The sequence below is a fragment of the Nycticebus coucang genome, chromosome 1, assembly GCF_027406575.1.
Source record: "Nycticebus coucang isolate mNycCou1 chromosome 1, mNycCou1.pri, whole genome shotgun sequence".
Taxonomy (NCBI): domain Eukaryota; kingdom Metazoa; phylum Chordata; class Mammalia; order Primates; family Lorisidae; genus Nycticebus; species Nycticebus coucang.
In genome coordinates, this window is record NC_069780.1 from 12,957,106 (window position 1) to 12,982,757 (window position 25,652).

Consider the following 25,652-nt stretch of genomic DNA (forward strand, 5'->3'; position numbering starts at 1 on the left):
GATATTCTCACTTTAGGGCTCTGTTGGGGTTGGTCCTCTGTCTTACAACTGAAATTCCTTTTCTGAGGTAGCCAAGGATTATGATCAAAGGAAGACAGGGAAGTCTCAGGCCATAATTGTAGGCCTTCTTCTAATATTCAGACCTAGTTTTTACTTTGGAAAGGGCTTATGAAAATAATAATAATCTTCCTACTTCTGTTTTTATGGTGGCTTCATATAGGTTATCTTAACATCTATTATAAAAATGCAAATATTAAAAAACACAGATTATCTTATAAGAATTAAAGGTTACTTTTAAAGATTAATTTGATCCTGCAATCCTAATATTAAGCATCTATCCCGAAGAAAAAAATATCCTTTTATCATAAGGACATTTGTACTAGACTTTTTATCGCAGCTCAATTTATAATTGCCAAAATGTGGAAACAGCCTAAATGCCCACCAACCTAGGAATGGATTAACAAGCTGTAGTATATGTATACCAGGGAATACCATTTAGCCATTAAAAATATGGAGACTGGCTGGTCATGGTGGCTCATGCCTGTAATTCTAGCACTCTTGGAGGCTGAGGTGGGTGGATTGCTTGAGCTCATGGGTTCAAGACCAGGCTGAGCCAGAGTGAGACCTTGTCTCTAAAAACAGCTGGGCGTTGTGGCAGGCTCCTGTAATCCCAGGTACTTGGGAGGCTGAGGCAAGAGAATTGCTTGAACCCAAGAGTTTGAGGTTGCTGTGAGCTAAGACACCATACCACTCTACCATGGGTGATAGAATGAGACTCTGTCTCCCCCACCCCCACAAACAGATGGAAACTTTACCTCTTTTGTAATAACCTGGATGGAGGTAGAACACATTCTTCTTGGTAAAGCATCACAAGAATGGAGAAGCAAGAATGCAGTGTACTCAATTCTAATATGAAGGCAGTAGATGAGCTAATACAAGGGTGGGGGGTAGGGGAATGAGGGAGCCAGGAGAGGAGAGGAGGGAAATGGGGGGTCACGGTGTATGGCACACATCTTGGGGGCAGGACACAATTATAATTGTTAGATATACTTTATCTAACAAATGTAATCAGTGTAACCTAATTCTTTGTACCCTCAATGAATCCCAAACAATAAAAAAAGATTAAAGCACAAAATTTAGAGCCAAGGCCCTTTCAATTTTTATTACAGAGTGATATTACAACCTATGCTACTTTCGAGATAACTTTTTCATTTGTTTCTTTAGCCTTCATTACCTATGTTTTTGCATAGTTCCAATGATATGTACATGAAAATATTTTTATTATGGTGTTATGTTGTCAACTTTTTTATATGTCATCAAATGACATTAATAATTTCTATTACTGGGTTGGCACCCATAGCTCAGTGATTAAGGTGCTGGTCACATACACTGAGGCTGGCAGGTTTGAACCTGGACCCAGCCTGCTAAATACCTGCAATCAAAAAATAGCCCAGCGTTGTGGTGGGTTGCCTATAGTCCCAGCTACTGGGGAGGCTGAGGCAAGAGGATCGCTTAAGCCCAAGAATTTCAGGTTCCTGTGAGCTGTGATGCCATGGCACTCTACCGGAGGGTGACATATGAGACTCTGTCTCAAAAAAAAAAAAAAAAAGTTTCTATTACTGCCCCTAACACCAGGTCTGATAATTAACTCAAACCTTAGATTACTTGACATACAATAAGTTATAAATGTTTACTTTTAAACTTACAGTGTGGTGCATGGAGGATATTTCAATGAATAAGACATCCAATGTCCTGAAATTTACATGCTGATGGGAGAAAGAAAATTTTGAAAAAGTATTTATTGTGAAAAAGGCATTTAATTAATTAATTATTATTATTTCTTTTTATTATTTTTTTGAGACAGAGTCTCACTCTGTGCCCTGGGTAGAGTGCCGTGGGGGTCACAGATCACAGTAACCTCAAACTCTTGGGCTTAAGTGATTCTCTTGCCTCAGCCTCCCAAGTAGCTAGGACTACAGGCACCTGCCACAACTGAGCTACGGGCACCAAGCCTAAAAATGGATTATTATTCCTATTTGAACATTTGAATCACAGAGGGGTCAGAGACTAACTTTTCCAAGATCATCCAAATTGTAGGTGTTAAAAGTACAGCATTCCAACCTACGCAAGCTGCTTCTTCACTGGTCCAACCAAATGTTCTGGGAATTCAGAGAACAGATCAAATAGAGCTGGAAACGTTTTAGTTTACTAATGGCTGCTATAACAAATTATCACAAATCTAATGGCTTAAAACAACACAATTTATTACCTTACAGTTCTGGAAATCAGAAGTCCAAAATCTTTCACTGGGCTCAAGTGAAGATGTCAGCAGGGCTGGGCATGATGGCTCTTGTCTGTAATCCCAGCACTTTTGGAGGAGGCCAAGGCAGGAGGATCACTTGAGGCCAGGAGTTTGAGAATAGCCTGAGCTATAAAACAAGACTATATCTCTACAAAAAATAAAAAAAGAAATAGCTAGGGCCCAGAGTGGTGGCTCGTGCCTATAATCCTAGTACTCTGGGAGGCAGAGACAGTGGATCCCCCGAGCTCAGGAGTTCGAAAACAGCCTGAGCAAGACCAAGACCCCATAACTCTTCTAAAAATAGAAAAATTAGCTGGGCGTTGTGGCAGGGGCCTATGGTCCCAGCTACTTGAGTGGCTGAAGCAGGATTGCTTTAATCCAGGAGTTTGAGGTTGCTATGAACCAGGCTGATGCCATCACACTCCAGGCTGGGCAACAGAGTGAAACTCTGTCTCAGAAAAAGAAAAAAATTAGCCAGATGTGATAGTACACACCTGTAGTGTTAGCTAGTCTGGAGATTGAAGTGGGAGGATGGCTTGAGTCCAGGAATTACAGGTTATAGTGAACTATGATGATGCTACTGTGCTCCAGCCTCAGCCCATGACAGAGGTGAGACCCTGTCTCATTAAAAATAAAACAAAAAAAAAAAACCTTTTTGTCAGGTGTCAGGGTGGTTCCTTCTGATGGTCTGCAGGGAGAACCAGTTTCCTTGTGGCTTCTAGAGGCTGCCTACCTTCCTGGGCTAGCGCTGCTTTCCTCCCACCACTTGCTTACGTTATGTCTTCTACTGCGGCCTTTCCCTTCTCATCCCACTCTAAGGACGCTGGGAACTGTACCGCACCCCTAGACAAACCCTCTTCCTAACTCAAGATCCTTCATCGTATTTGTGAAGTCCCTTTCCCCATGTAAGGTCACGTATTCCCTGGCTCTGGGGATTACAAGGACATCTCTGGAAGGCTTTATTCAGCCAAACTGTTGTGGGCACTGGGAAGGTTAGACTTGTGCTTTGGAACAGAAAGAAGCGGGATATGGGGGGCTTTCCCGCAGGCTACATTGGTAGACCGTCTTTCTCACGGCAGGCCCAGCACCAAGGGCTTGGTGTTAGTTTGCCAGGGCTGCCCTAACCAAGTACTGAAGACTGGGTGGCTAAAAAGAATAGAACTGTTTCCCCAGGATTCTGAAGGCCAGAAGTCTGAGATGAGCGCTGCGGGTTCAGCGGCTTCTGGGGCCTCTTCTGGGCTTGCAGGTGGTGTCTTCTGTACTCAAACGTTGTCTGTGCCCAGATTTCCTCTTCTGGAAAGGACAGTTGTTCTGGACTAGGGCCCATCCTAAGGGCTTCATTTTAACTTAATTACCTCTTTAAAACCCTATTTACAAAAATTGTTTAACTCTGAGGTACTGAGGGTTAGGATTTCAACATAGGAATTCTGGGGGGATACAATTCACCTGGAATAGGCTTAAGTCACATGCCAACAACTGCTGACAGGAGCTGGCAGTCGGAACGTGGCTGACAGTACCTCGCCCCTTGCCTAGTGTCTCCCAGATGTCAAGTACGAAAGGGAGATTCTCCCCTAGCCTGCCTGCTCTAAGAGCCAGGCCGGGGATGCCAGGGCAGCTGTGATGGCAGAGTGTGACTGTGGATGCCACAGACTAGCAGAGGGTGGAGGGTGAACTTTGAGTCGCCAGAAAGAGCAGAAACACAGGGTGGGGTCGGATCATGAAGGCCTTTACAGTCTGGCACAGGCACTGAGCAATCTAGCAATGAAATCAGGGATGAGGGAGAGGCAGCATTTCCCCCATCAAACTTTAACTAAATAATCGTCCAGTTAAAGTTCTTACAAATTGACAGTGACTCACAAACAGACGAGGGCAAGGTTCCTCTCCACTCAACAGATTCCCCAAGGCAGCCCTTGTCATTTTGACTCCCACCAGCGCCTGGTGATGCCTTCTCAGCTTCCCTGCAGACAGCCAATCCTGGCATCTCAGGGGTGACCGCCACACTTCTTTCCCACCCAGAATTGTTTTAAGTTCCTCGTTTTTAGAGGCTGATCTACTTCATCTTTTTCTTTTTTCCTATCTGCCCTTGCCTATTTATACTATTTTTTTTCAGCCTTTATACTGGGAAAAGGAGAAATGTAAAAGAACTGAAATAATTCAATGAAATGTAAGCAGCTTTTTGAGAGGATAACCTATAAATTCACTTTAAGATATACGAGGTAGGGAATGAGTGCCATGATCAAGCTGATTAATGCAGCCACACCTTACATGGGTACCTCTTCTAGGTGCAAGTGTATTTAAGGTCTATTCTCTTAGCAAATTTCAAGTGTATAATTCACATACCTATGAATTAACTTTGCATTCTCCTAATCCACAAAGGTTGCAGGATTTTTACTGATTCTAAGATTTGCTCCACTTTTTCATCTACTAATTTAGGAACATGAAATAAAATTGCAACACACTGCATTCACCATCCTTTAATGGAAACCAATGCTAATGGGTTAAGATGTTTTAAGGATTTTAAAATATAGGGTGAGAACTGTACAAAAACGGAAATCAGCGTAGATTTAAATTCTATCTATTCTGATGCAGAATGAGAATTAAATAAAATCAAAGTCAATCATACTTCCTTAAAAGTAGGGTACCAGCTGGGTGCGGTGGCTCATGCCTGTAATCCTAGTACTCTGGGAGTCCAATGCAGGGAAATCACTTGAGTTCAGTATAAACCAGCCTGAGCAAGACCCTGTCTCTACTGAAAATAGAAAGGTGGTTCACACCTGTAATCCTAGCACTCTGGGAGACCAAGGTGGGTGGATTGCCCTGAGCTCACAGGTTTGAGAACAGCCTGAGCAAGAGCAAGACTCTGTCTCTAAAAATAGCTGGGCATTGTGGCAGGTGCCTGTAGTTCCAGCTACTCAGGAGGCTGAGGCAAGAGAATGGCCTGAGCCCAACAGTTGGAACTTGTTTTGAAATATGGCACCATGGCACTGTACCGAGAGAGACAAAGTGAGACTCGGTCTCAAAAAAAAAAAAAAGAAAAATTAGCTGGGTGTGGTGGCGGGCTCCTGTAGTCCCAGCTCTCAGGAGGCTGAGGCAGGAAGATGGCTTGAACCCAGGAGTTTGAGGTTGTATTCTAGCCTGGAGACTCTGCCTTATAAAAAAAAAAAAGCAGGCTACAATGTTCCTATTTGTTTCCTCTTTTGCTCACTGTTGCTTTAGCAGAGTTACAGCTGCTATTACTGTGCTAAGTCTAAACCCTGACTCTCAGTGGGTCAGTGTTTGCTGAATAAACAAATATGTCTTCCTGTGCTTATCAGAGGTGCACATATGTAAGTGCTCCGTGAGCTGCATCATCACCAGGCCATTCAGTGTTTACTGCTGACCACTGCCTGTGCACTCTGTCTCCCTACACCCCATTGACAGTGAGAGCCATTTAAATCAAGCAAAATACATTTTAGATTGGAGTGCTGAACGGAAAAAAAAAACAAAAAGGAATAGCAGGTATGGGTAGTGTTTGTATATAAAATTTTAGAAAGAAAAACTTCCTTGAAAAGGTACATTTAAGGAAAGACCTCCAGTGAAGGTGGAAGGCATAATTTGTGGAGAGCACTGCAGGCAATGTGAACAATAAATGCAAAGGCCCCCGGGCAGGAAGAGCCTGGCCAGTTAAGGAACAGGGAGGTGGCCAGGCTAGCTGGAGCAGGTCCAAGTGTGAAGAGCTGTCAGAGATGAGGGCAGATCATGGCAAGCCTGGCAGGTGGCAGGCCTTTCAGCTTGTACTGAGTGACCTAAGGAGATTTTGGAGGGTTCTGGGCAGAAGAATGATAAGGCCTATGTAGGTTTTAAGAGAATTACTCTGGTTGCTGTGTTGTAAACATTCTGATGGGGGCAACGGGAGAAATACTGAATGTTTAAGCACTGTGTCACTATGCTATAAATTATAATTAGATTAAGATAAAAATAGAAATTAATCTCTGGTGACTGTGACTCCACACAGAAACCAGATTTCCCAAGCATATGTTAGGGTGGTACATGTAACTGTAATAGGCCAAAATATTTATTTGCCTAAAACACAAAAAATAGAAGTTTCCGTGATTAGTTTTGGGCAGTGAGTAAAGGTCACCATAAAAAACAATAAGCCCCAAACTTCCGTAGCAGCTTTGATTTTTTCCCTTAAAAAAAAAAAAAAAGAGTGCATTTTGAGACATTCATTTAAGTGAGATACACATCGGGTTTTCCCTAAAGTGCCAAAACTCATACAATTCCCATAACTGCAATCAGAATTATAATGGACTGAAGAATTCATCAAGTTAAATACTCAGGGTTATCTCAACTCCTGAAAAGTCCCTGGTTTCTGTGACAGGGAAGAATTCTGCTAACAAATAGTTGAATTAAAATCCCGGTAAGAATGCTCTAAATCTTCATCTTTGGGATTTTCTTTGTAAAAATTTGTTTTAATAGTTCCTAGATAAACTTCATTCACTAATTTTCTATTCTACTCTCTGTATTTTTCTTTATGTCATCTGTCTTCTTTTCTTTCCACAAATTCCCAAGGACAATTCCTAAAAAAATTATTAGTCCTATTGTTCGGTTGGAGGTAAATTTATCCCAGCAATCCTCTGGTCTGTGGATGTCTAGAGTGTAAATCTGGAAGAGAAGAAGGCAACACCGCATTAGTACCTGATCTGCACTTGGGGACATACATAGAAACACGGCAGTACAGAGGGGAAAACAGCATTTTGTTACAGAATTTTAAGCAACAGGAAGCCCTTATTATAGTGCAAAATGTTTCTGAATGTAGAAAAATTTACCATACTTTCCAAGATGTGTCCCCATAACTTCCAGTTGAGTTCATGAATGCTGTGAGAGGCAACCCATTCTATTTTCACTTCTATTTAGAAAGCTCTTCCTTACACTGACTTATTTAAAAATCTGCTTCCCTCAAAGCCCCTACTTTGCAATTCTAGCTTTCTTCTCTGTTTAGTCTTCTCAGTGAAGAGCAAATCACAGCTGGGCAGGACGATTCTGTTGTGCAGGGCTGTCTAGTGCCCTGAGGGACGTTCACTGGACGTCACACGCTGAGTACCTGTAGTGCTTCCTCCCACTTTATCACGATGGCCAGAAATACGTTTACAAATCTCCCTCCCATGCCCACATACAGAGGGGAACCTAGAGACCTGCTGCGAGCAACCTAGAACAAACACACTCCTTTTCCCCGTGGGTAGGCCTATAAATGTTATCACGGAAGTCTCATGTTCCTACCTTCCTTTCTTTCCCGAAGCTTAAAGAACTAACTTTCCTTTATTATATTTAAAATCATCCTGATTTACTTCTATTCAAATTCTAGAAGACTGCGTCTACCTTCAAATGCTATGTCAAGAATTCAACAGAGGATCAGAAAAGCAATTTGAAATATAAAGTATTCCAAATATTTATTGTATTTGTGGTTGTCCTTGTAACTTTGCCTTCTTCTGCTAATATTCGGATGCTTAACCATCACTACATATCCATTATCCAGACCACAAGATGACAACCCACATGGAACTGAATTATAACCAAGAGGGGAATCTGAGAAATTCTGAAAAGGAAAGTGGTAACATCTTGGAGAATCACCAATTTTTACCTTTTAGCTCTCATGTAAGGAAAACAATGAAGGGGATACGGGCTTACTTTAAGAGACATCATCATTTTTTTTAGAGACAGCATCTTGCTGTCATCCAGGTTGAGGGTGCAATCATAGCTTACTGCAGCCTTGAACTCCTGGGCTCTAGGGATCCTTCTCCCTTAGCCTCTTGAGTAGCTAGGGCTATAGGCACACACCACCATGCCTGGATAATTTTTTTATTTTTTTGTAGACATGGGGTCTTGCTATGTTGCCAATGCTGGTCTTGGACTCCTGGGGCCTGGCAATCTTCCTACCCTGGCCTCCCAAAATGCTGGGACTACAGGTATGAGCCACTGGTCCAGACCCTAGACAGCAGATTTTAATTTCCTTCATATTACCTTGTGCACGTCTTACCCATGCTAGGAAGTAATTTGCAATAATCTGTATGAAACAGATCATCTAAAAACAGGTTTCCTAACATCTTTTTGATTCTGTTTAATGATAGTAACAGTAAAATTGATAGAAAAATATACTTCATTTAATTAATATTAGATCTAGTTGATTGACTTGCAAGTCAATAAGGTAGATTCTCAGTATAAGCTTGTGGGGCAGGAGAAGCAGGGCTGGGTGAATGCCTCAAACAACAGTTTCCTGCTGTCTAGGTAGAACCTTGACATGTTTAGTATTTCACATCTTATCTGACCTTGGTCTCTGTACCAGTGGAGCCTAAATTTATAAATGATTACTTTAACCACCACTAGAAACCCAGGTTTAAAAAAATAAAGTTTTACCAATTTGTTTTTGGAATAACTCAACTCAAACCACAAGCTTCAGACATTTTTCCAGACATGAATCAGAGAGAGAATCAAAGGGGAAAACCCCAGTTTAGGGTTATGTTTTTTCTCTAAAATAACACGTTCACATGGCAAGTTGGAACCGGGAGGGGTGGTTTGAGGTAGTAGGAGCAAAGTAGTTGTTTAAAGATGTTTCTGGCCTGGTAAACACAAAGGGTATTTTTTTTTATTGTTGGGGATTCATTGAGGGTACAACAAAGGGTATTTTTAAAAAATTATTTTTGCAATTTATACCAAAGAAAAACGAGGGATAAATAAGAAACTATCAAACCTGGTGAGCCAGATGTGCTCCGACGGCGAGCAGAGCAGTGTAGTAGGGAGCAGTCTGGCCACTGCTCACCCCCACCAGGCTCAGCGCCCCCAGCATAGCAACACTGAAGCCACCCAGCCACTGCTTGGTGTTTTCATGGAACCGCAGGGCTGTGGACTTTAGACCAATCAGAGCATCGTCACTTTTGTCCTAATACAGGAAGTAATAATAATTGTCATTTTGGGGGATTTAATTCACATACTCCGTATCATAAAATTCACATTTTGAAATGTACAATTTAGCGGTTTCTAGTACAGTCACAGAGTCAACCACTGCCACTATCTAACTGCAGAAGAGATTATCTTCCAAAGAACATGTGGATTTACCACCAGCTGTGAAAAATGACAGTAACTCAAAGCAGGTCATTTAGTAATGAATTTGCAGGCCGACCAAAGTTAAATGTCACTGCTAAAACCACCATCTAGCTCTATTTCTACATTTCACTGTATTTCTTATAACACTGTAATGGCTTTTAACTATTAATACTTTTAAAATATAAGGATTAAAAAAATTTTTTTTTTTTTTTTTGGTTTTTGGCCGGGGCTGGGTTTGAACCCGCCACCTCCGGCATATGGGACCGGTGCCCTACTCCTTGAGCCACAGGCGCCACCCTAAAAAATTTTTTTTTTTTTAATTTTTTTTGAGACAGTCTCAAAAAAGTAGAGTGCCATGGCGTCACTGCTCATAGCAACCTCAGACTCTTGGGCTCCAGCAATTCTCTTGCTTCAGCCTCCCAAGTAGCTGGGACTTATAGGTGCCTGCCACGAAGCCCGGCTATTTTTTAGAGATGGGGTCTTTCTTGCTCTTGTGCTCAGGCTGGTCTCAAACCTGTGAGTTCAGTGCAATCCACCCACCTTGGCCTCCCAGAGTGCTAGGATAATAGGCATGCGCCACCGCGCCTGGCCTCCTCATAGTTCTTAAAACTCAGTAATTGCCTATATATTTTAGTTTCAATCTTGCTAAATCACACATGTAGAAAAATGCTCACTACCACTCACATTCCACTTTGAGCTCAATTTATTCCTTGCCTTTCTTATCAAATCCTGGTTATGCAGCTGCCTGGCTTCCTCTAGGGATTTGAGTTGTAAGCATTGCCATGTACTGTTGAAATAATGGTTGTGCAGTATCAGTGGCTGCACACTGACCTGCAGGTAGGCAGGCCACCTTTTTGGGTACAAATCCAAATAATAATGAATGTGTGGTTAGTGTATCTATCTTTTTCTTTCATACTACAATCATTTTTGGATTATTATATCTTTAGTTACAGGAATCACAAAAGTGTCTTGAATATGTGGTGTTTTGGTGAAGAAGTTAATCTCACTGGAGTAAATTTATCCTAACCACTGGCTCCAGACTTTCTTGCAAAGAGTACAGGCATCTCTTCTAAGCTGCAAGTCAAATTTCACTTCACCTTTTTTCCCCCTCTGTCCCACACTTGAAGAAGAGTTGTTTTGGGCCACACATTAAATACACAAACACTAAAGAAAGCTGATTAGCAAAAAAAAAAAAAAAAGGTCTGTGCATACTTTTTATATCTGACATTCATAGATCAGCAAAAAATAGTTCTCACAAAATTAGCATGTAGCATGCAGGTTAAACACCCCAGGATAGGGGGTTTGTGGAAGAAAACAGGAAAAAATCCAGACATGTTCTTGATGTAGGGTTTGAGACCAGCCTGAGCAAGAGCGAGACTCAATCTCTAAAAATATCTGGGCCTTGTGGCAGACACCTGTAGTCCCAGTTACCTGGGAGGCTGAGGCAAGAGAATTGCTTGAACCCAAGAGTCTGAAGTTGCTGTGAGCTGTGATGCCATGGAACTCTACCAAGGGCAAAAAAGTGAGACTCTGTCTCAAAAACAAACAAAAAAAACCTTTAAGTAAATGATTGAGAAAACATGATCTTATTTCAGAAAAATACCAAGAAAAAAACTTTTAAAATGTTCATAAATGTATTCTTAGCACAGTTCAAAAATGGTCACTATTGTGATAGATGTGTTAATTAATTTGTAGTAATTATTTCATAATGTATACACATATCAAATCACCATATTATATACCCTGGACATACACAATTTCTATTTATCAGTTATACATCAGTAAAGCTGGGAAAAAATTTGATAAATGTAAAAAGAAAATTAAGGCCACATAAGAAAGAGAGCAAAAAAGGAGTTTTACAGATAAACTTATAAAAGACAATATCAAAAACTGTAAAAATGTTTATAGCCTCTAACTCAGTAATACAATTTCTAAAAATTTACCTGAAAAACTCATATTCATGAATTATTAGAGATTAGAACAGTATTGTTTATAATTGTGAAAATTTAAACAAATTTTCAAAACAGATAAATTGTTAAATTTTTAAAAGTTATGACATGTTAAATCAATGGGCTATTACACATTCTTTAACTATAAAAAATAATTGGTAAAGGCTCGGCACCTGTAGCTCAAGTGGCTAAGGCACCAGCTACATACACCAGAGCTGGTGGGTTCAAATCCAGCCCCGGCCTGCCAAACAACAATGACAACTACAGCCAACGAATAGCCAAGTGTTGTGGCGGGTGCCTGTACTCTCAGCTACTTGGGAGGCTGAGGCAAGAGAATCGCTTAAGCCCAGGAATTGGAGGTTGCTGTGAGCTGTGATGCCACGGCACTCTACCCAGGGTGACAGCTTGAGGTGCTGTCTCAACAAAAAAAAAAAAAAAGAAAAGAAAAGAAAACAAATAGTTGGTAAAAACATGGGAAAATAGGCTTGGTGCCTGTAGCTCAGTGGTTAGGGCGCCAGCCACATACTGGGGCTGGTGGGTTGGAACCCAGTATGGGCCTGCTAAACGACAATGACAACTATAACAAAAGAATAGTTGAGTGTTGTGGCAGGAGCCTGTAGTCCTAGCTACTCAGGAGGCTGAGGCAAGAGAATCGCTTAAGCTTAAGAGTGAGACTCTTGACAAAAAAAAAAAAAAGAAAATGTTTATTATCTAAGTCAAGTAAAAGAGCTGCATAATACAGTGATTAGGGGGCTGGGCATGGTGACTCATGCCTATAATCTCAGCACCTGGGAGGCTGAGGCTGGTGGATTGCCTGAGCTCAGGAGTTTGACACCAACCTGAACCAGAGCGAGACCCTGTCTTTAAAAAATAGCTGGGTGTTGTGTGGGTGCCAATAGTCCCAGCTACTTGGGAGGCTGAGGCAAGAGAACCGCTAAGCCCAAGAGTTGAAGGTTGCTGTGAGCTATGATGCCATGGCACTCTACCATGGGCGACAAAGTGAGACTCTGTCAAAAAAAAATACAGTGATTAGCGGCACACGCAGAAGGGCAGGGGAGCACAGTGGTTAGAAACAGAATCCCTGAACACCATCTGGGCTTGACTCTCAACCCTGCCACCCACTAACTGTATGACACAGTAAGTTACTTCTTCACATGTTTCCTCTTCTCTCAAATGAGGATAATAAAAGAACTTTCCTCACAGATTCTTGTGAGCATTAAATAAGCATTTGTAAAGTATTTAAGACAGTGTCTGGCATATAGTAAGTACTATACAAGTGCTTGTAAATAAACTAAATGAGCTGAACTCTTTGGTAAACATACATAAACATGAAACAGAAATACTTTGCTGGAGCCACAGAATTATGAATGACTTTCTTTTAAGAAAAAAATACTTTGGACCAGTCCTGCTGGTCTGCGCCTATTGTCTTAGCTACCTGGGAGGCTGAGGTGGGAAGATTGCTTGAGTCCATAAGTTCGAAGCTACAGTGAGCTATATTGATTGCATCACTGTACTCCAACCTGGGCGACAATGCGAGACCCCATCTCAAAAATAAAAAAACAAGCAACAACAACAACAAAACTTTTCCCTGAATTTGTTTCTTACTTTACAGTTCTTAAAAAATAACAACTAAGGCAGCCATATGCATCCAGGCTGGCGGGTTCAAACCTGGCCCGGGCCAGCTGGACAACAATGACAACTGCAACAACAACAAAAATAGCCAGGCATTGTGGTGGGTGCCTGTAGTCCCAACTACTTGGGAAGCTTAAGCCCAAGAGTTTGAGGTTGCTCTGAGCTCTGATGCCATGGCACCAAAAACAAAAAAACTAAGGCTGGGAGTGGTGGCTCATGTCTATAATCCTAGCACTCTGGGAGGCTGAGGTAGGAGGACTGCTTGAGCCCAGGAGTCTGAGGTCTCAGTGAGCTATGACACCACAGCATTCTAGCCTGGGTGACAGAGTGAGACTATCTCAAAACAAAACAGAACACTCCATACAACTAATCCAAAGTTAAAAAAAAAAGATACCATTTCTTTACCTGATGGGCATAAATAGTATCATATATTAGTGTCCACATAACTCCAGAAAAATACAGCGGCAGGCAAATAGCTGGATCACAGGAACCCTTGACAGCAGACCATCCAAGCAATGCTCCCCAGTTAAATGTCAGCCCTATAATTAGTAAAACACAAAAAGGGGAAAGCCTGAACATACTTTAGAATCCCAAGGAGACCGGCATCAGCATTTGTTCAGTGCTTCCTGCGTATCAGGCTGTGTTTTCTGTATGCACCTTCATTAAATCCTCTCAGCCCTCTGTGGTAACTAACTCCCTTTCACAAAAAAGGAAACCTGCTCAGAGAGGATAATTAACAATTAAAATAACACAACCAACAGAAAGACTAATATCCCCCAGTAAAATAGGAGGTTTAATGAGAACATTTATCCTAGCTAGCATGGTAGACAAATGGAGATTCTGAGTCTGAATTTGGACCTAGCTCACTCAAAAACCTGTGTTCTTTCCATCCCTACTCTACCTTCCGTATATGCTATAGCAACAGAATTTGCCAGGGCCGGGTTTGAACCTGTCACCCTCGGTATATGGGGCCGGTGCCCTACCCACTGAGCCACAGGCGCTGCCCGGTAATAGATATTTTTGCAATAGATTGTGACTTACCTACCTATCTCTCCTCAACAAATATGTATTGAATACCTGTGCTATCCCAAGCACTATAGCTGGTGGGCTATAGATGAAGAATACTTTATCTTTTAGTCATTTACAATTTATTGATGGGAAACACAGGATGTCAAACACCTCTTCATGAAATAACTAGATTTTTTAAAAAGTATTTCAGAAAATAATAATGATCATAAATGATGATCTTCATAAATACACAAGATTTCTTAGTAAATATAAGTGGCTAAATGCCCTCCTTTAAAATCTGAAATTCTATTATGACTGATTTGACATTTCATCTCTGCCTACCTACCTATCCATGTACAGTTTGGGCATATCAAAGGAAATACTCAAAGTTGTTTCAAGCTCACCCAAGGCTAATTGAGGCCAGTATGTAATTCTTTTCATTAGTGGGTAGGTGATGACAAGAAGTAAGGATGCTGCTCCCAGAGCTATACTGAAAACAAGGAAAGCCAATAAAAAGATTATCTCTGAGAAATACTAAATACTTTAAGACAACATTAGTAATACCAAGTTGAAGATACTGTTTATCTTAAATTATATTTTTTGTTATGTAAATTCTCTTCTTACACTTTGACTTTTCCTATTATAAAGGATGATCAGAATATGTAAAATGTTACAAAATAATCATACAAAGTAACAGCTAACACACAGTACTTTAATGTAACAGGCACTGTTCTAAGGGCTTTACCGTTAACTCCTTATAATCTTTACAATTACCCTAGGACCCTCCTTTTTTCTCCTCCTTTTTTGCAGATGAGGAAAATGAAGTAATCTGCCAACTGGCAGACCGCTGGTCAGCAGGATGGCCCAGATTCAAACCTCAGGCAGCCTGGCTCTAGAGTCTACCCTACTAACCATTTATGCCAGCAGTATGCAACTTTTTTTTCTCTCTACTGTACATTAGAAGAATAAGAGCTGTCTTGGGCCACACATTAAATATACAAACATTGAGGAAAGCTGATTAGCAAAATATAGGTCTATGCATGCTTTTCGTGGTATCTGATACCACAGATAAGCAAAAAAGTATCCTCATAAAATCAGCATGTGATCCATGGGGGTACAAGTTAGACACCCTGGCCATATGCAGTTGCTTATCTTAACTCCATTTACAAATATTAAGGCATCTAATAAACTCAGACATCCCGAGAGTTAGTAAGATATCCCTCTTCATATGTAAAACTGGAAGTTACTTCTCTAGACAAGGAAAGCACCTGTGAAAACATGATAAATAAGATGTTCTTAGGCATCTCAAAGTTTATCTAAGACTCCCTCCAAGAGTAACCTCCCAAAGATGTTCTCGTGTTATTGATGCTATCAGGACAAGGCATGCGACTGAGTCTAGTCTCTACAAAGTAATACTTATTTCCTGCACCTCCTTCCCTTTGTCTTTTTTCTTTCCTAATTGATGCACTTTGTAAGCAGCCATCTGATGTACAGAAGTTTAGTTTTGTCTCTATCTAAAACAGTGGTTCTCAACCTTTGTAATACCGTGGTCCTTTAATATAGGTCCCGTGGGTTGCGACCCACAGGTTGAGAACTGCTGATCTGAAAGATACAGGAATGAGTCCTGCTCCTTTTTCCTTCTGGCATTGATTAGTAACATGACTCTGAGAAAGACGCAGTTGCTTTCTGCAAAATGAGTATAATCACTTCTTTTTCCATCTACTTCATAGACAATATCAGCATGAATAAAATAAAATTGTGCATATACACACAGATACACACAGATCCATGCACATACTCAGAAAACCTAGGAGTGTCTTGTGCCCTGTAAGGCTGTAGTACCAGACCATGGCCTGTCAGGAACTGGACTGCACAGGAGCAGGCGAGCAGCCCAAAGCTTCATCTGTATTTATAGCTGCTCCCCATTGCTTGCATCACCACCTGAGCTCCACCTCCTGTCAATCAGTGGCCGCATTAGATTCTCATAAGAGTGCAGACACGACTGTAAACTGCACATGAGAGGGATGTAGGTTGTTTGCTACTTATGAGAATCAACGCCTGATGGTCTCAGGTGATGATGCTAGTGCTGGGAAGCAGCAATACAGGTTATCATTAGCAGAGAGGGTTGATTGCACAGAGACCATGATAAGTCAACTGCTTACAGATTTATATCGAAACAATCCCCACCTTCTCTCTGTGGAAAAACTGTCTTCCATGAAACCAGTCCCTGGTGCTGAAAAAGTTGGGGACCATGAGGGGCAAATACTGAAGGTGGCTCAAAATAAATGAAATGCTGATCTCTTAACTTCTTTGGCTGAAAGCAGTTTTGACGCAGAGTATACCTGGTGCAGTAAGTTATTTAGATACTTGATAGGTAGCCAATAAACTTTGTGAGAAAGATATTTCAGTTTTATTTTATTCCTACATTTTCTGGAAAATTTCAAAAGAGAGCTTTTATACATAACTATAGAAAACACACTTAATATACCTGTAATAATTCAGACACAGAAGAACACCCAGTGCCAAGGTCAGCTGTCCTCCAAGAAAAACAAAGGATTGAAAAGTGGAGATGTCTCCAGCAGCTATTGGGCGATTTGCTGTTCTTGTAACCTTAACACATAAAAACAGATACCTTAGCTTCATGTTAAAGTTACTTATTTAAACATTTAATCAAGAGAATGGCCCATGGTAGGCCTTAAGGCACAAAGATGAATAAAGAGTGAAATCAACATTTGAAGTACTACCAAGAATCAAAACTTCCCATTTAGGATACCTTTGAGAAGAACTAAAAATTCCCATCGCTCATTCCCTTTTCTCCCTTCCCCACATCCAAACAAGCAAAACAAAGCAAATTCCTTATCTAGCCATTTAGCTACACAGCTTATCAAGTGTATGTTCAATGTCCAAAGAAAAAGCCTAAAATATCTATTTACTAACTGGTCTTCTACAGAAGAAGTTTGCTGATGGATTTATGTCACACTTCACTGTGGGACAAAGCAGCTTATCAACAACTGTGAGTAATGAGTCATCCAGTTTCAAGTACCAGAATTGGATCTTTTATTCCTAATTTGGTTCCTATAGTTTGAAATTTAAAATAATACTTGCTTCGGGTGGTGCTGGGGGCTCAGTGAGTAGGGCTCCGGCCCCATATACTGAGGGTGGCAGGTTTGAACCAAAACCTGGCCAAATTACAACAAAAAATAGCCAGGTGTTGTGGCGGGCGCCTGTAATCCCAGCTACTTGGGAGGGTGAGGCAAGAGAATCGCCTAAGCCCAGGAGCTAGAGGTTTCTGTGAGCTGTGACGCCATGGCACTCTACCGAGGGTGACAAACTGAGACTGTCTTAAAAAAAAAAAAAAAAAAAAGAGAAAGAATAAAAGAAAATATTTGCTTCAAGATCCTAGCGTCATTCTAGCTAGTATATGAGTGTTTATTCCAAGAGCTTTAATTGTATCGTATCATCAAATCTTAGTGACCCTGTGTTTCAGCCAGTCACAAGTTCTTGCCATTTCTAATGTGGGTAAAACTCAGGCAAGGGCTCAGATCTTTCCAAGGTCACAGATGCTAACGGGTAGCACCAACCACAATACTGAGGGGAAGAATGCAATCCTTCACCTATGTAGCCCTAGAACCCGTTACTGAGTCTTACATACAGCAAATAATCAATAAATATTTTTGAATTAAAAATATTGAATTAAAATATTTGAATTAAATATTTGAATTAAAAAATATTTAGGGCGGGCGCATGGCTCACATCTGTAATCCCAGTACTTGGGAGGCCAAGGTGGGTGGATTCCCTGAGCTCACAGGTTTGAGACCAGCTTGAAGCCAGGTCTCAAATGGCAGGCACCTGTAGTCCCAGCTATTTGGGAGGCTGAATCACTTGAATCCTAGAGTTTGAGGTTACTGTGAGCTAAGATGCCACTCACTACCAAGAGTGATCAAATGAGACTCTGTCTCAAAAAAACAAACAAAAGTATTAATATTTAAAAATCATCAAACATTAACACTGTTCTAAAAAATTATTTTTTAAGTGTGCCTTGCTTAAGGGAAATTCAGACTATGTGAAAGGCAAACTGGGGTGATTATTTACTTTATCTAAGTTTATATAAGATTATTCACTTTATATAAGTCAATATGGGTTTCTTTTAAATTCAAAGTTCCCTTGATTCTTTACTCAAGCACTGAATGATCCTGTATTAATCATGGCATGGCCTCTGGAATAAAAGTCAAGTAAGTGCTGGTTACAGTGACTCACCCCTATAATCCTAGCACTCTGGGAGGCCAAGGCAAGTGGACTGCTTGAGCTCACAGCTTATGAGTTCAAGACCAGCCTGAGCAAGGGATCCCTTCTTTACTAAAAATAGAAAAATTAGCTAGGCATGGTGGTGCACACCTGTAGTCGCAGCTATTAGAGAGGCTGAGGCAAGAGGATTGCTTGAACCCAGGAGTTTGAGGTTGCTATGAACTATAACTTCATAACATTCTATACAGAGCAACAGAGTGAGACTGTATCTCAAAAAAAATTATATATATATATGTATATATAGAGAGAGTAAATGCTGATAAGGCTGCCTTGGTTCATTTAAATTAAGATTTGATTATATAGGGTGGTGCCTGTGGCTCAGTGAGTAGGGTGCCGGTCCCATATGCCGGAGGTGGCGGGTTCAAACCCAGCCCCGGCCAAAAACCACAAAAAAAAAAAAAAAAAAAAAAAAAGATTTGATTATATAAGAAGAGTTAGGGCTCTAAAATACATCTCAAAGTAAGGGATGACAGATCTTGAACACTCAAAGGTTCCGGATGAATTTTCACTTTAACTCCTAACCTTTGACTCTTTGACCTTCAGTCTTCCAAATTCTTAATTTACTTTGTAGAAATGAAATACACACCTTGCCCCTGGGGCCACTCTTGTGTTTAGAAAGGAAATACTGTACACTGCACTTTGCAACAGCTATTCTTCTGACACCAGGACCTCTCATGGCATTCAAAAGTGATATTATTCTGCAGAAGTGAGAGGAAATCCTCTACTGTTTTCCAGGACAAAACTACCTTTTTATCGTATTCCCGGTCCCACATGTCATTAATAGTACAGCCTGCTCCACGCATCAGAACAGCTCCAGTGCCAAAGAGGGACAGCATGTACCAATCTGGAAAACAGCCTGGTTCCGCTGCCAAAGCAATGCTCCAGGTACACGGCAGATACAGCAGCCAGGTTCCTAAGCAAAAAAAAAAAAAAAAGACAAGACAAAAAAGGTGCAAATTCTAATCAATTAACTGTCTTCATTTGTTTAAATAGCATATCCCAAAGAAGTAAAGAACACTATTAGCAAAATCAAAAAGCCCACAACAAGACTGGGAAAATAAATTTGCAATTCTTATCACAAAGGAATATTCTCCCTAATGTGTAAAGAGCTCCTAGAAATAGAGAAAAGATCAACAGTCCAATTAAAAAATAGGCAAAACACACAATAGAAGTTAACAGAAAAAGAAATATAAATGCATACATGAAGAGATACACAACTTTGAGAAACACACTTTTTTATTTTTTGGGACAGAGTCAAAAGCTGTCACCTTGGGTAGAGTGCCGTGGCCTCATAGCTCATGGCAACCTCCAACTTGGGCTCAAGCCATCCTCTTGCCTCAGTTTTTCTATTTTTAGTAGAGATGGAGTCTCTCTTTTGCTTAGACTGGTCTCAAACTTGTAAGCTCAAGCAATCCACCTGCCTTGGCCCCCTAGAGTGCTAGGATTACAGGGATGAGCCATCATGCCTGGTCCAAAAACACACATTAAAACTACCTTGAGATAATATTTTTCACCTTTCAGATTGACAAAATTCAAAGTCTGACAACACATCCTAATTAGGGAATTGAATATTCTTACGTATTTCTTTCTTTCTTTTTTTTTTTTTTTTGAGACAGAGTCTGACTCTGTCACCCTAGGTAGAGCAATGTGGCATCATTATAGCTCACAGCAACCTCAAACTTTTGGGCTTAAGCAATCCTCTTGCCTCAGCCTCTGGAGTAGCACCTCTAGGCCTGGCCAATTTTTCCATTTTTAATAGACCTGGGGTCTCAGTCTAACTCAGGCTGGTTTTGAACTCCTGAGCTCAAGTGATCCACCCACTGCAGCCTCATAGAGTGCCACCACACCTGGCCCTTATGTATTTCTGATGGTTATAAAATGGTCCTACCATTACGGAGAACAACTAAAAAATTTCGAAAATGTTTACAGTAAATATACACACATGTGTACATATATGTAGACACAATGCACGTGAATGTTAAATACTCACAGACCATGTCAGAAAGGATGCATTAGAGACTATTAACAATGGCTGCTTCTGAGGAGGGAAACTGCACAGACAGAAGACAGGGGTGGGAGATTTACTTTGTACTCTATACCCTGGTACATTCTGAGTTTCATATTATAGACACATATATAACCACCTACTCAAAAAAGTTAGTAAAAATTTCCTTTACTGTTAGTACAAAACACTAAGGTGGTCTTTTTTTTTTTAATTTAAAATTTTATTAGAAATTTTTTATTTCTTGTCTTTTTTTTTTTTTTTTCTGAGACAGTCTTACTATGTCGCCCTGGGTAGAGTGCTATGGCGTTACAGCTCATAGCAACCTCCAACTCTTGGGCTTAAGTGATTCTCTTGACTCAGCCTCCCAAGTAGCTAGGACTACAGGCACTTGCCACAACGCCTGGCATTTTTTGGTTGTAGTTTCATTGTTGTTTGGCAGGTCAGGGCTGGATTCGAACCCGCCAGCTCCAGTGTATGTGGCTGGTGCCCTAGCCACTGAGCTATAGGCACCAAGCTGCTAAGATGGTCTTGTGTTTGTTATTTTGTATTGAATATTTGGCAGATATATGTACAAATAGGGTTTGTTTTTAGTACTTAATCCACAAACTGTATGGTATTAAACTTAAAGCAAATAGATTATATGGATAAGAGACTTCACAGGTGAACTGTGATAGTCTCTTTCTAAAAGAAAGTCTTTGAACTAGGGTTTGACATAGTGTTTATTAGAAAAATTCTGAGCAGTCCTTCCCTATTTAGGGATCTAAGAGGAAAGGGATTTGGGTCTAAAGAAAGATCAGATCCTGCACGAAAATGGTCAAATGATTAAAGTCTTTATAATCATGTTTAAGCTTCAAATAAGCTTCAGGAAACATACACACTGTGCCAAGAGTGTGCTACAAACTGCAATACAATGGTGACTAAGAGAAAGCTGGCTTCTGCTTTCATGCAGCTTATAAATCAAAAGAAAGAAATGCAATAAAAGACCAATCTAACAATAGGATAAGAATAGGGTCCTACAAAGGCACAGAACAAAACTATCCAAGTTAACTGAGGAGGAGCTGGAAAGGAATCAGAAGACTTTCCCACTGGGGCTTAAATTGACACAACAGAAAAGGCAAGGAGAGAGAGAGAAAAAAAAAAAGGTAAGTAGAGACCTCAAGTTAAAACCTTGAGAAATGGCTAGTCCAGACCTGAATTCAATTCGTCCTGGACAGACTTACATTTAGTGGGCCCCACATTAACAGCAGCTAACATCGACTGCGTTCTCAAAATGGCAGGCGGTGTTCTAAAGGCTTTAGATGTATATACTTTTACCCCTACTGATTCCAGCAACATTTTTTTGTTTTCCCTATGATGCTATCATTCCCTATGTTCTCTGCTATGAAGAAAGATGCAGAAGTGGTGAGGAGAAAAGATATGTAGGTTACAGAAAGAAATGTTTATTGTAGAAAAACAAAGAACTCTCTGGAAGATGAAATAAAATGACCAAGATCCGAGGCATGATGGCAAATCAAAAAACAGGTTTAAGATTCATTCAATACTTACAGATTATCTTTAAGACAACATAATCACCTAAAAATGCAATGAAACAAAAAAAAAATTACATTGCCAATTTAGTGGAAAGAGTGCCACCTACTGAAACTCCCTGAAATAATGTAGGTTGACCCATTTCAAACTAGGTTGACCCACTGTATTGCCTTCTCAAAAACAATGAAACTAATTATTGGTTTATGAAAGTAGTAAGATGTACTTACTACTATTTAACAAAGCAAAACAATTAACATACCATTATCCTACCAAAAAATTATTTACTTATTATTATTTTTTGAGACTATGTAGACCTGGGTAGAATGCCATCGCATCACAGCTCACAGCAACCTCAAACTCCTGGGCTCAAGAGATCCTCTTGCATCAGCCTCCCAAGTAGCTGGGACTACAGGTGCTGGCTACAATCTCCAGCTAGTTTTTTTATTTTTAGTAGAGACAGGTTCTCGCTCTTGCTCAGGTTGGTCTCAAACTCCTGACCTCAAGAAATCCACCTGCCTCAGCCTCCAAAAATGCTAGGACCATGCCCTGCTCAAAAAAAAAAAAAAAAAAAAAAAAAAATTAAAGAAATGTCAAACCTGGAATTCAACTACTGTTAATTATCATTTCTGGTATATGGTAGGGGTTCAAAAATGTTTGTAGAATGCATTCTAATGTAGTATAGGTTTTCTGCAAAATCCTTTAATCATCACCTTATTTAGAACTGAAGCATACAGGCTGGTATTTTTTCTTTCTTTTTTTTTTGAGATAGATTCTCACTTTGTTGCCCTTGGTAGAATGCTGTGGCATTACAGCTCACGGCAACCTCAAACTCCTGGGCTTAAGTGATTCTCTTGCCTCAGCCTCCCAAGTAGCTGGGTCTACAGATGCTCGCCCACCACAATGCCCATCTATTTTTTGGTTGTAGTTGTCATTGTTATTTGCCAGGCCTGGGTTGGATTCAAACCTACCAGCTCTGGTGTATGTGGCTGGTGCCCTAGCTACTGAGCCACAGGCGTGGAGCCTAGGCACTGTTTTAATGACTTAACATATATCAATGAATTTTCATGACACCTTATAAAGTCAAAATCATTAGTTATCATCATTTTATGAATGAGAAATAAATGCACAGAGAATTGAGGTAATTTAACCAAGGTCCTTCAAACGGGAAGATGGAGATTCAAATCCAAAAGTCTGCCTCAGAGCTCTGCTCATAGCTCCTTTGTAGCCTTCTGTTACCAGAGGTTTAACTGTGTTAATAAGGATAATGGCATTTGTCCATCTATAAGCCTACACTACAGTTCCATGATGCAGACTCCAAGAACAGAATTACAGTCAGGCTTCAGATTAGAACTGGGCTTGGAAATTTATGCCTGTCAATCTGAATCTGGCCTGAAAAGGTAAGGGGTCATACATGACCTCCGGATGATGGCTGCCTGTATCTATAGCTTAACGTGCTTTTACACTTTGTCAATTGTTATAATTTAGTGCTCTAGAATACCAAAATCAAGGCCTAACTTGGGCCTAGAATGGGCAAAGGTGGAGTGAATGCATGTGGGCATTTGAATGTATTGATACGTCTACGCACTGCAATGGTAAATGTCATCAACTAGATTAGCTGGAGCTCAGCCTCCATCCCTCCCTCCTCATTATCCACCTTACTTACTTTCTTATCCAGCCCCATCTTCCATTTTCTATACCCACTTGATGTTTCAGGTCAGACTCATATTCTTTTTTTTTTTAAGTTCTTGGCTGGGGCTGGGTTTGAACCCTCCACCTCTGGCATATGGGGCCAGTGCCCTACTCCTTTGAGCCACAGGCGCCATCCCAGACTCATATTCTTAGTGTTCTAACAGGACACCCTGGGTCTTTGGGAAGTTATCTCTCCCACCAAGGTCTCTTCCCTTTTCTGCAAAAAAAGTATAATTTCTTCTTGAAACGTTTTCCAGCAATAGAGATTCACAGTAATTTCTTTTTCCTGTAGCAGTTACTATCTGTACCAGATTCGATAATTTCCCAGCTCACCAAATAGTTTTTTTCAGCGACTGAAGTTCCTGGAAAGCAGGGAGTTTCCACAGCTTTTTCTATCTCTAAGGCTAAACAATGTGATAGGAATTTATTAATTCGTTTAATATTACCAAAGAAGTCAATCAACCAGTACGTGCACAAGGTTAGTTAGTGGTGAGCGCTATGAAGAAAGATAGGGAATAAGGGGTAAAGAGTGAAGTCGATAGGTATTAATTAAAACGGGAGTGTCAGGGAAATCTTCCTGTAGGGAGCGACTGTGAGCTGACGGGCAGTCCACAGCACCTCATCTGCTGCGTTCAAATGAATTAAATTTTTGCTTTAAGAGTGATGCAGTTAAGAACTTTAGACTCAGCATCAAAACACGGTGTTCTTCTGGTTTGGCTCTGAGAAGCCTTAGTTTCCTTAGCGTTTTAACTTTTTTTTTTTCTTTTGCAGTTTTTGGCCGCGGCCGGGTTTGAACCCACCACCTCCGGTATATGGGGCCGGCGCCCTACTCCTTAGAGCCACAGGCGCCACCCGTTTTAATTATCTCCCTTCGAGGACAAACCTACGATGAATGTTGTGCTTCAATACTGTAAATCTGCAGGGCCACGAGAAAGCAATGTTCTTTTAGGTTCACCATTCAAATAATTTATCTGTGGAGTGAGTATTTTACCCGCTTCGGTGGCTCACAATACAGACCCGCGTGAAAACCAATCTCCCCTTCGGTGACTGTCCGACCTGGTGTCCCGAGGAGACCCGTAGCACACGGCAGCCACGCCCTGACTTTCAGTCTCTCACTTCCCTTGCGCCAGGGCCGGCCGCCGCGGACAGCTCGGGGGGCCCGACTCCGAGGCCCGCGGGTGGCCGACCCGGGCTGCCGCGCCGCGCGCGCGCCCCACTCACCAATGGGCTTGTCCAACCGCATGAGGCGCAGGTAGGGCTGCAGGGGGCGGGGCGCCCAGTCCACTACCGCGGCGGCCGACAGGCTGAGAGGGCGCCGCGCCGGCCTTGCTGGGGACTGCCAGTTCCTGCGGCGGGGCGCCCCTGCCGCGCGCGCCAGAGCTGCGGGGCGTCCCGGCGAGCCCCACAGCCAAGCCTGCGCCACAGCCCGCAGACCCCGCGCGCCCCGCGCGCTCCGCCAGCCCAGCATGGCGCAGGGGAGAGCGTGCACCCGCTCAGGCTGACGTCGTCCCCTGGCGTCGAGTCACTGCGGGCATGCGCAGAGCCTGCCCAGAAGGGCTTTGGTGTGGGCTGGACCTTTCCAATCGCGTCCTGGTCGGTTACCCTGCTAGGGGACATACTTACGTAAAAGGAATTCCTGCTGTCAAAATACAAAATTAACGTCAGTTTGAAGATCGCAGTTGGCATTGTGAATCTGGAATTGGGCAACGCTTCATTCTATAAGCCTTATAGACAGAAAAAGGGCAGAAGAAAGCAGAAACAATGAACAAAAAGCGGATTAGTCATTTCAAAGTTACTTTCCTAGTAAAGTGGGGATGGGAAAACAACAACAGAGAAACAGTTGGTTGGTTAACATCAGGTTACTTCAGGTTGAGGATTAAACAAGGAATTTCCTTATCATGCTTGCTACAGATTGAAAGTGGCTTCTTTGGGAAATTGGCTGTCAGCTCTCCTGATTTCTCCCCGAAGTTTTAACCCGGTTACATGGACCTTTAGCGTGGGTGACTTCATTTTGATTTTTAGTCTGGCTGGTGGGGTCTAGTGCAGGAATTTATTCCGAAAACAATGACCTCTTATGATTTTCATTTAACAGTGTCGTTGGTTTCGTAATAGATGGATAGTTTATTCCTATGGAACAGTTGTACCTGAAAAAAGA

The 25,652-nt window shown here is 41.3% G+C and overlaps 1 protein-coding gene across 1 annotated transcript; it reads right to left on the minus strand.

Annotated features, from left to right (window-relative positions):
* Positions 1-4,553: 4,553 nt before the first annotated feature.
* Positions 4,554-25,026, minus strand: COQ2 (coenzyme Q2, polyprenyltransferase). Its single transcript, XM_053598246.1, has 7 exons — positions 24,719-25,026; positions 19,023-19,189; positions 16,460-16,581; positions 14,376-14,461; positions 13,369-13,502; positions 9,030-9,218; positions 4,554-6,946 (listed from the first exon to the last, which is right to left on the minus strand). Exons 1-7 carry the CDS (start codon positions 24,963-24,965, stop codon positions 6,782-6,784), a joined length of 1,110 nt encoding a protein of 369 aa, XP_053454221.1. The 5' UTR covers positions 24,966-25,026; the 3' UTR covers positions 4,554-6,781.
* Between the last annotated feature and the right edge of the window lie 626 nt (positions 25,027-25,652).

Excerpts from the sequence above, each read along its gene's own strand:
- COQ2 (XM_053598246.1), bottom strand. The coding sequence starts at position 24,965 with ATGCTGGGCTGGCGGAGCGCGCGGGGCGCGCGGGGTCTGCGGGCTGTG. Across the intron at positions 19,190-24,718 it reads GCGGTTGGACAAGCCCATTG|GAACCTGGCTGCTGTATCTG; the intron begins GTGAGTGGGGCG and ends TTTTTTGCTTAG. Across the intron at positions 13,503-14,375 it reads CTGGCCTCAATTAGCCTTGG|GGCTGACATTTAACTGGGGA; the intron begins GTGAGCTTGAAA and ends TACTAATTATAG.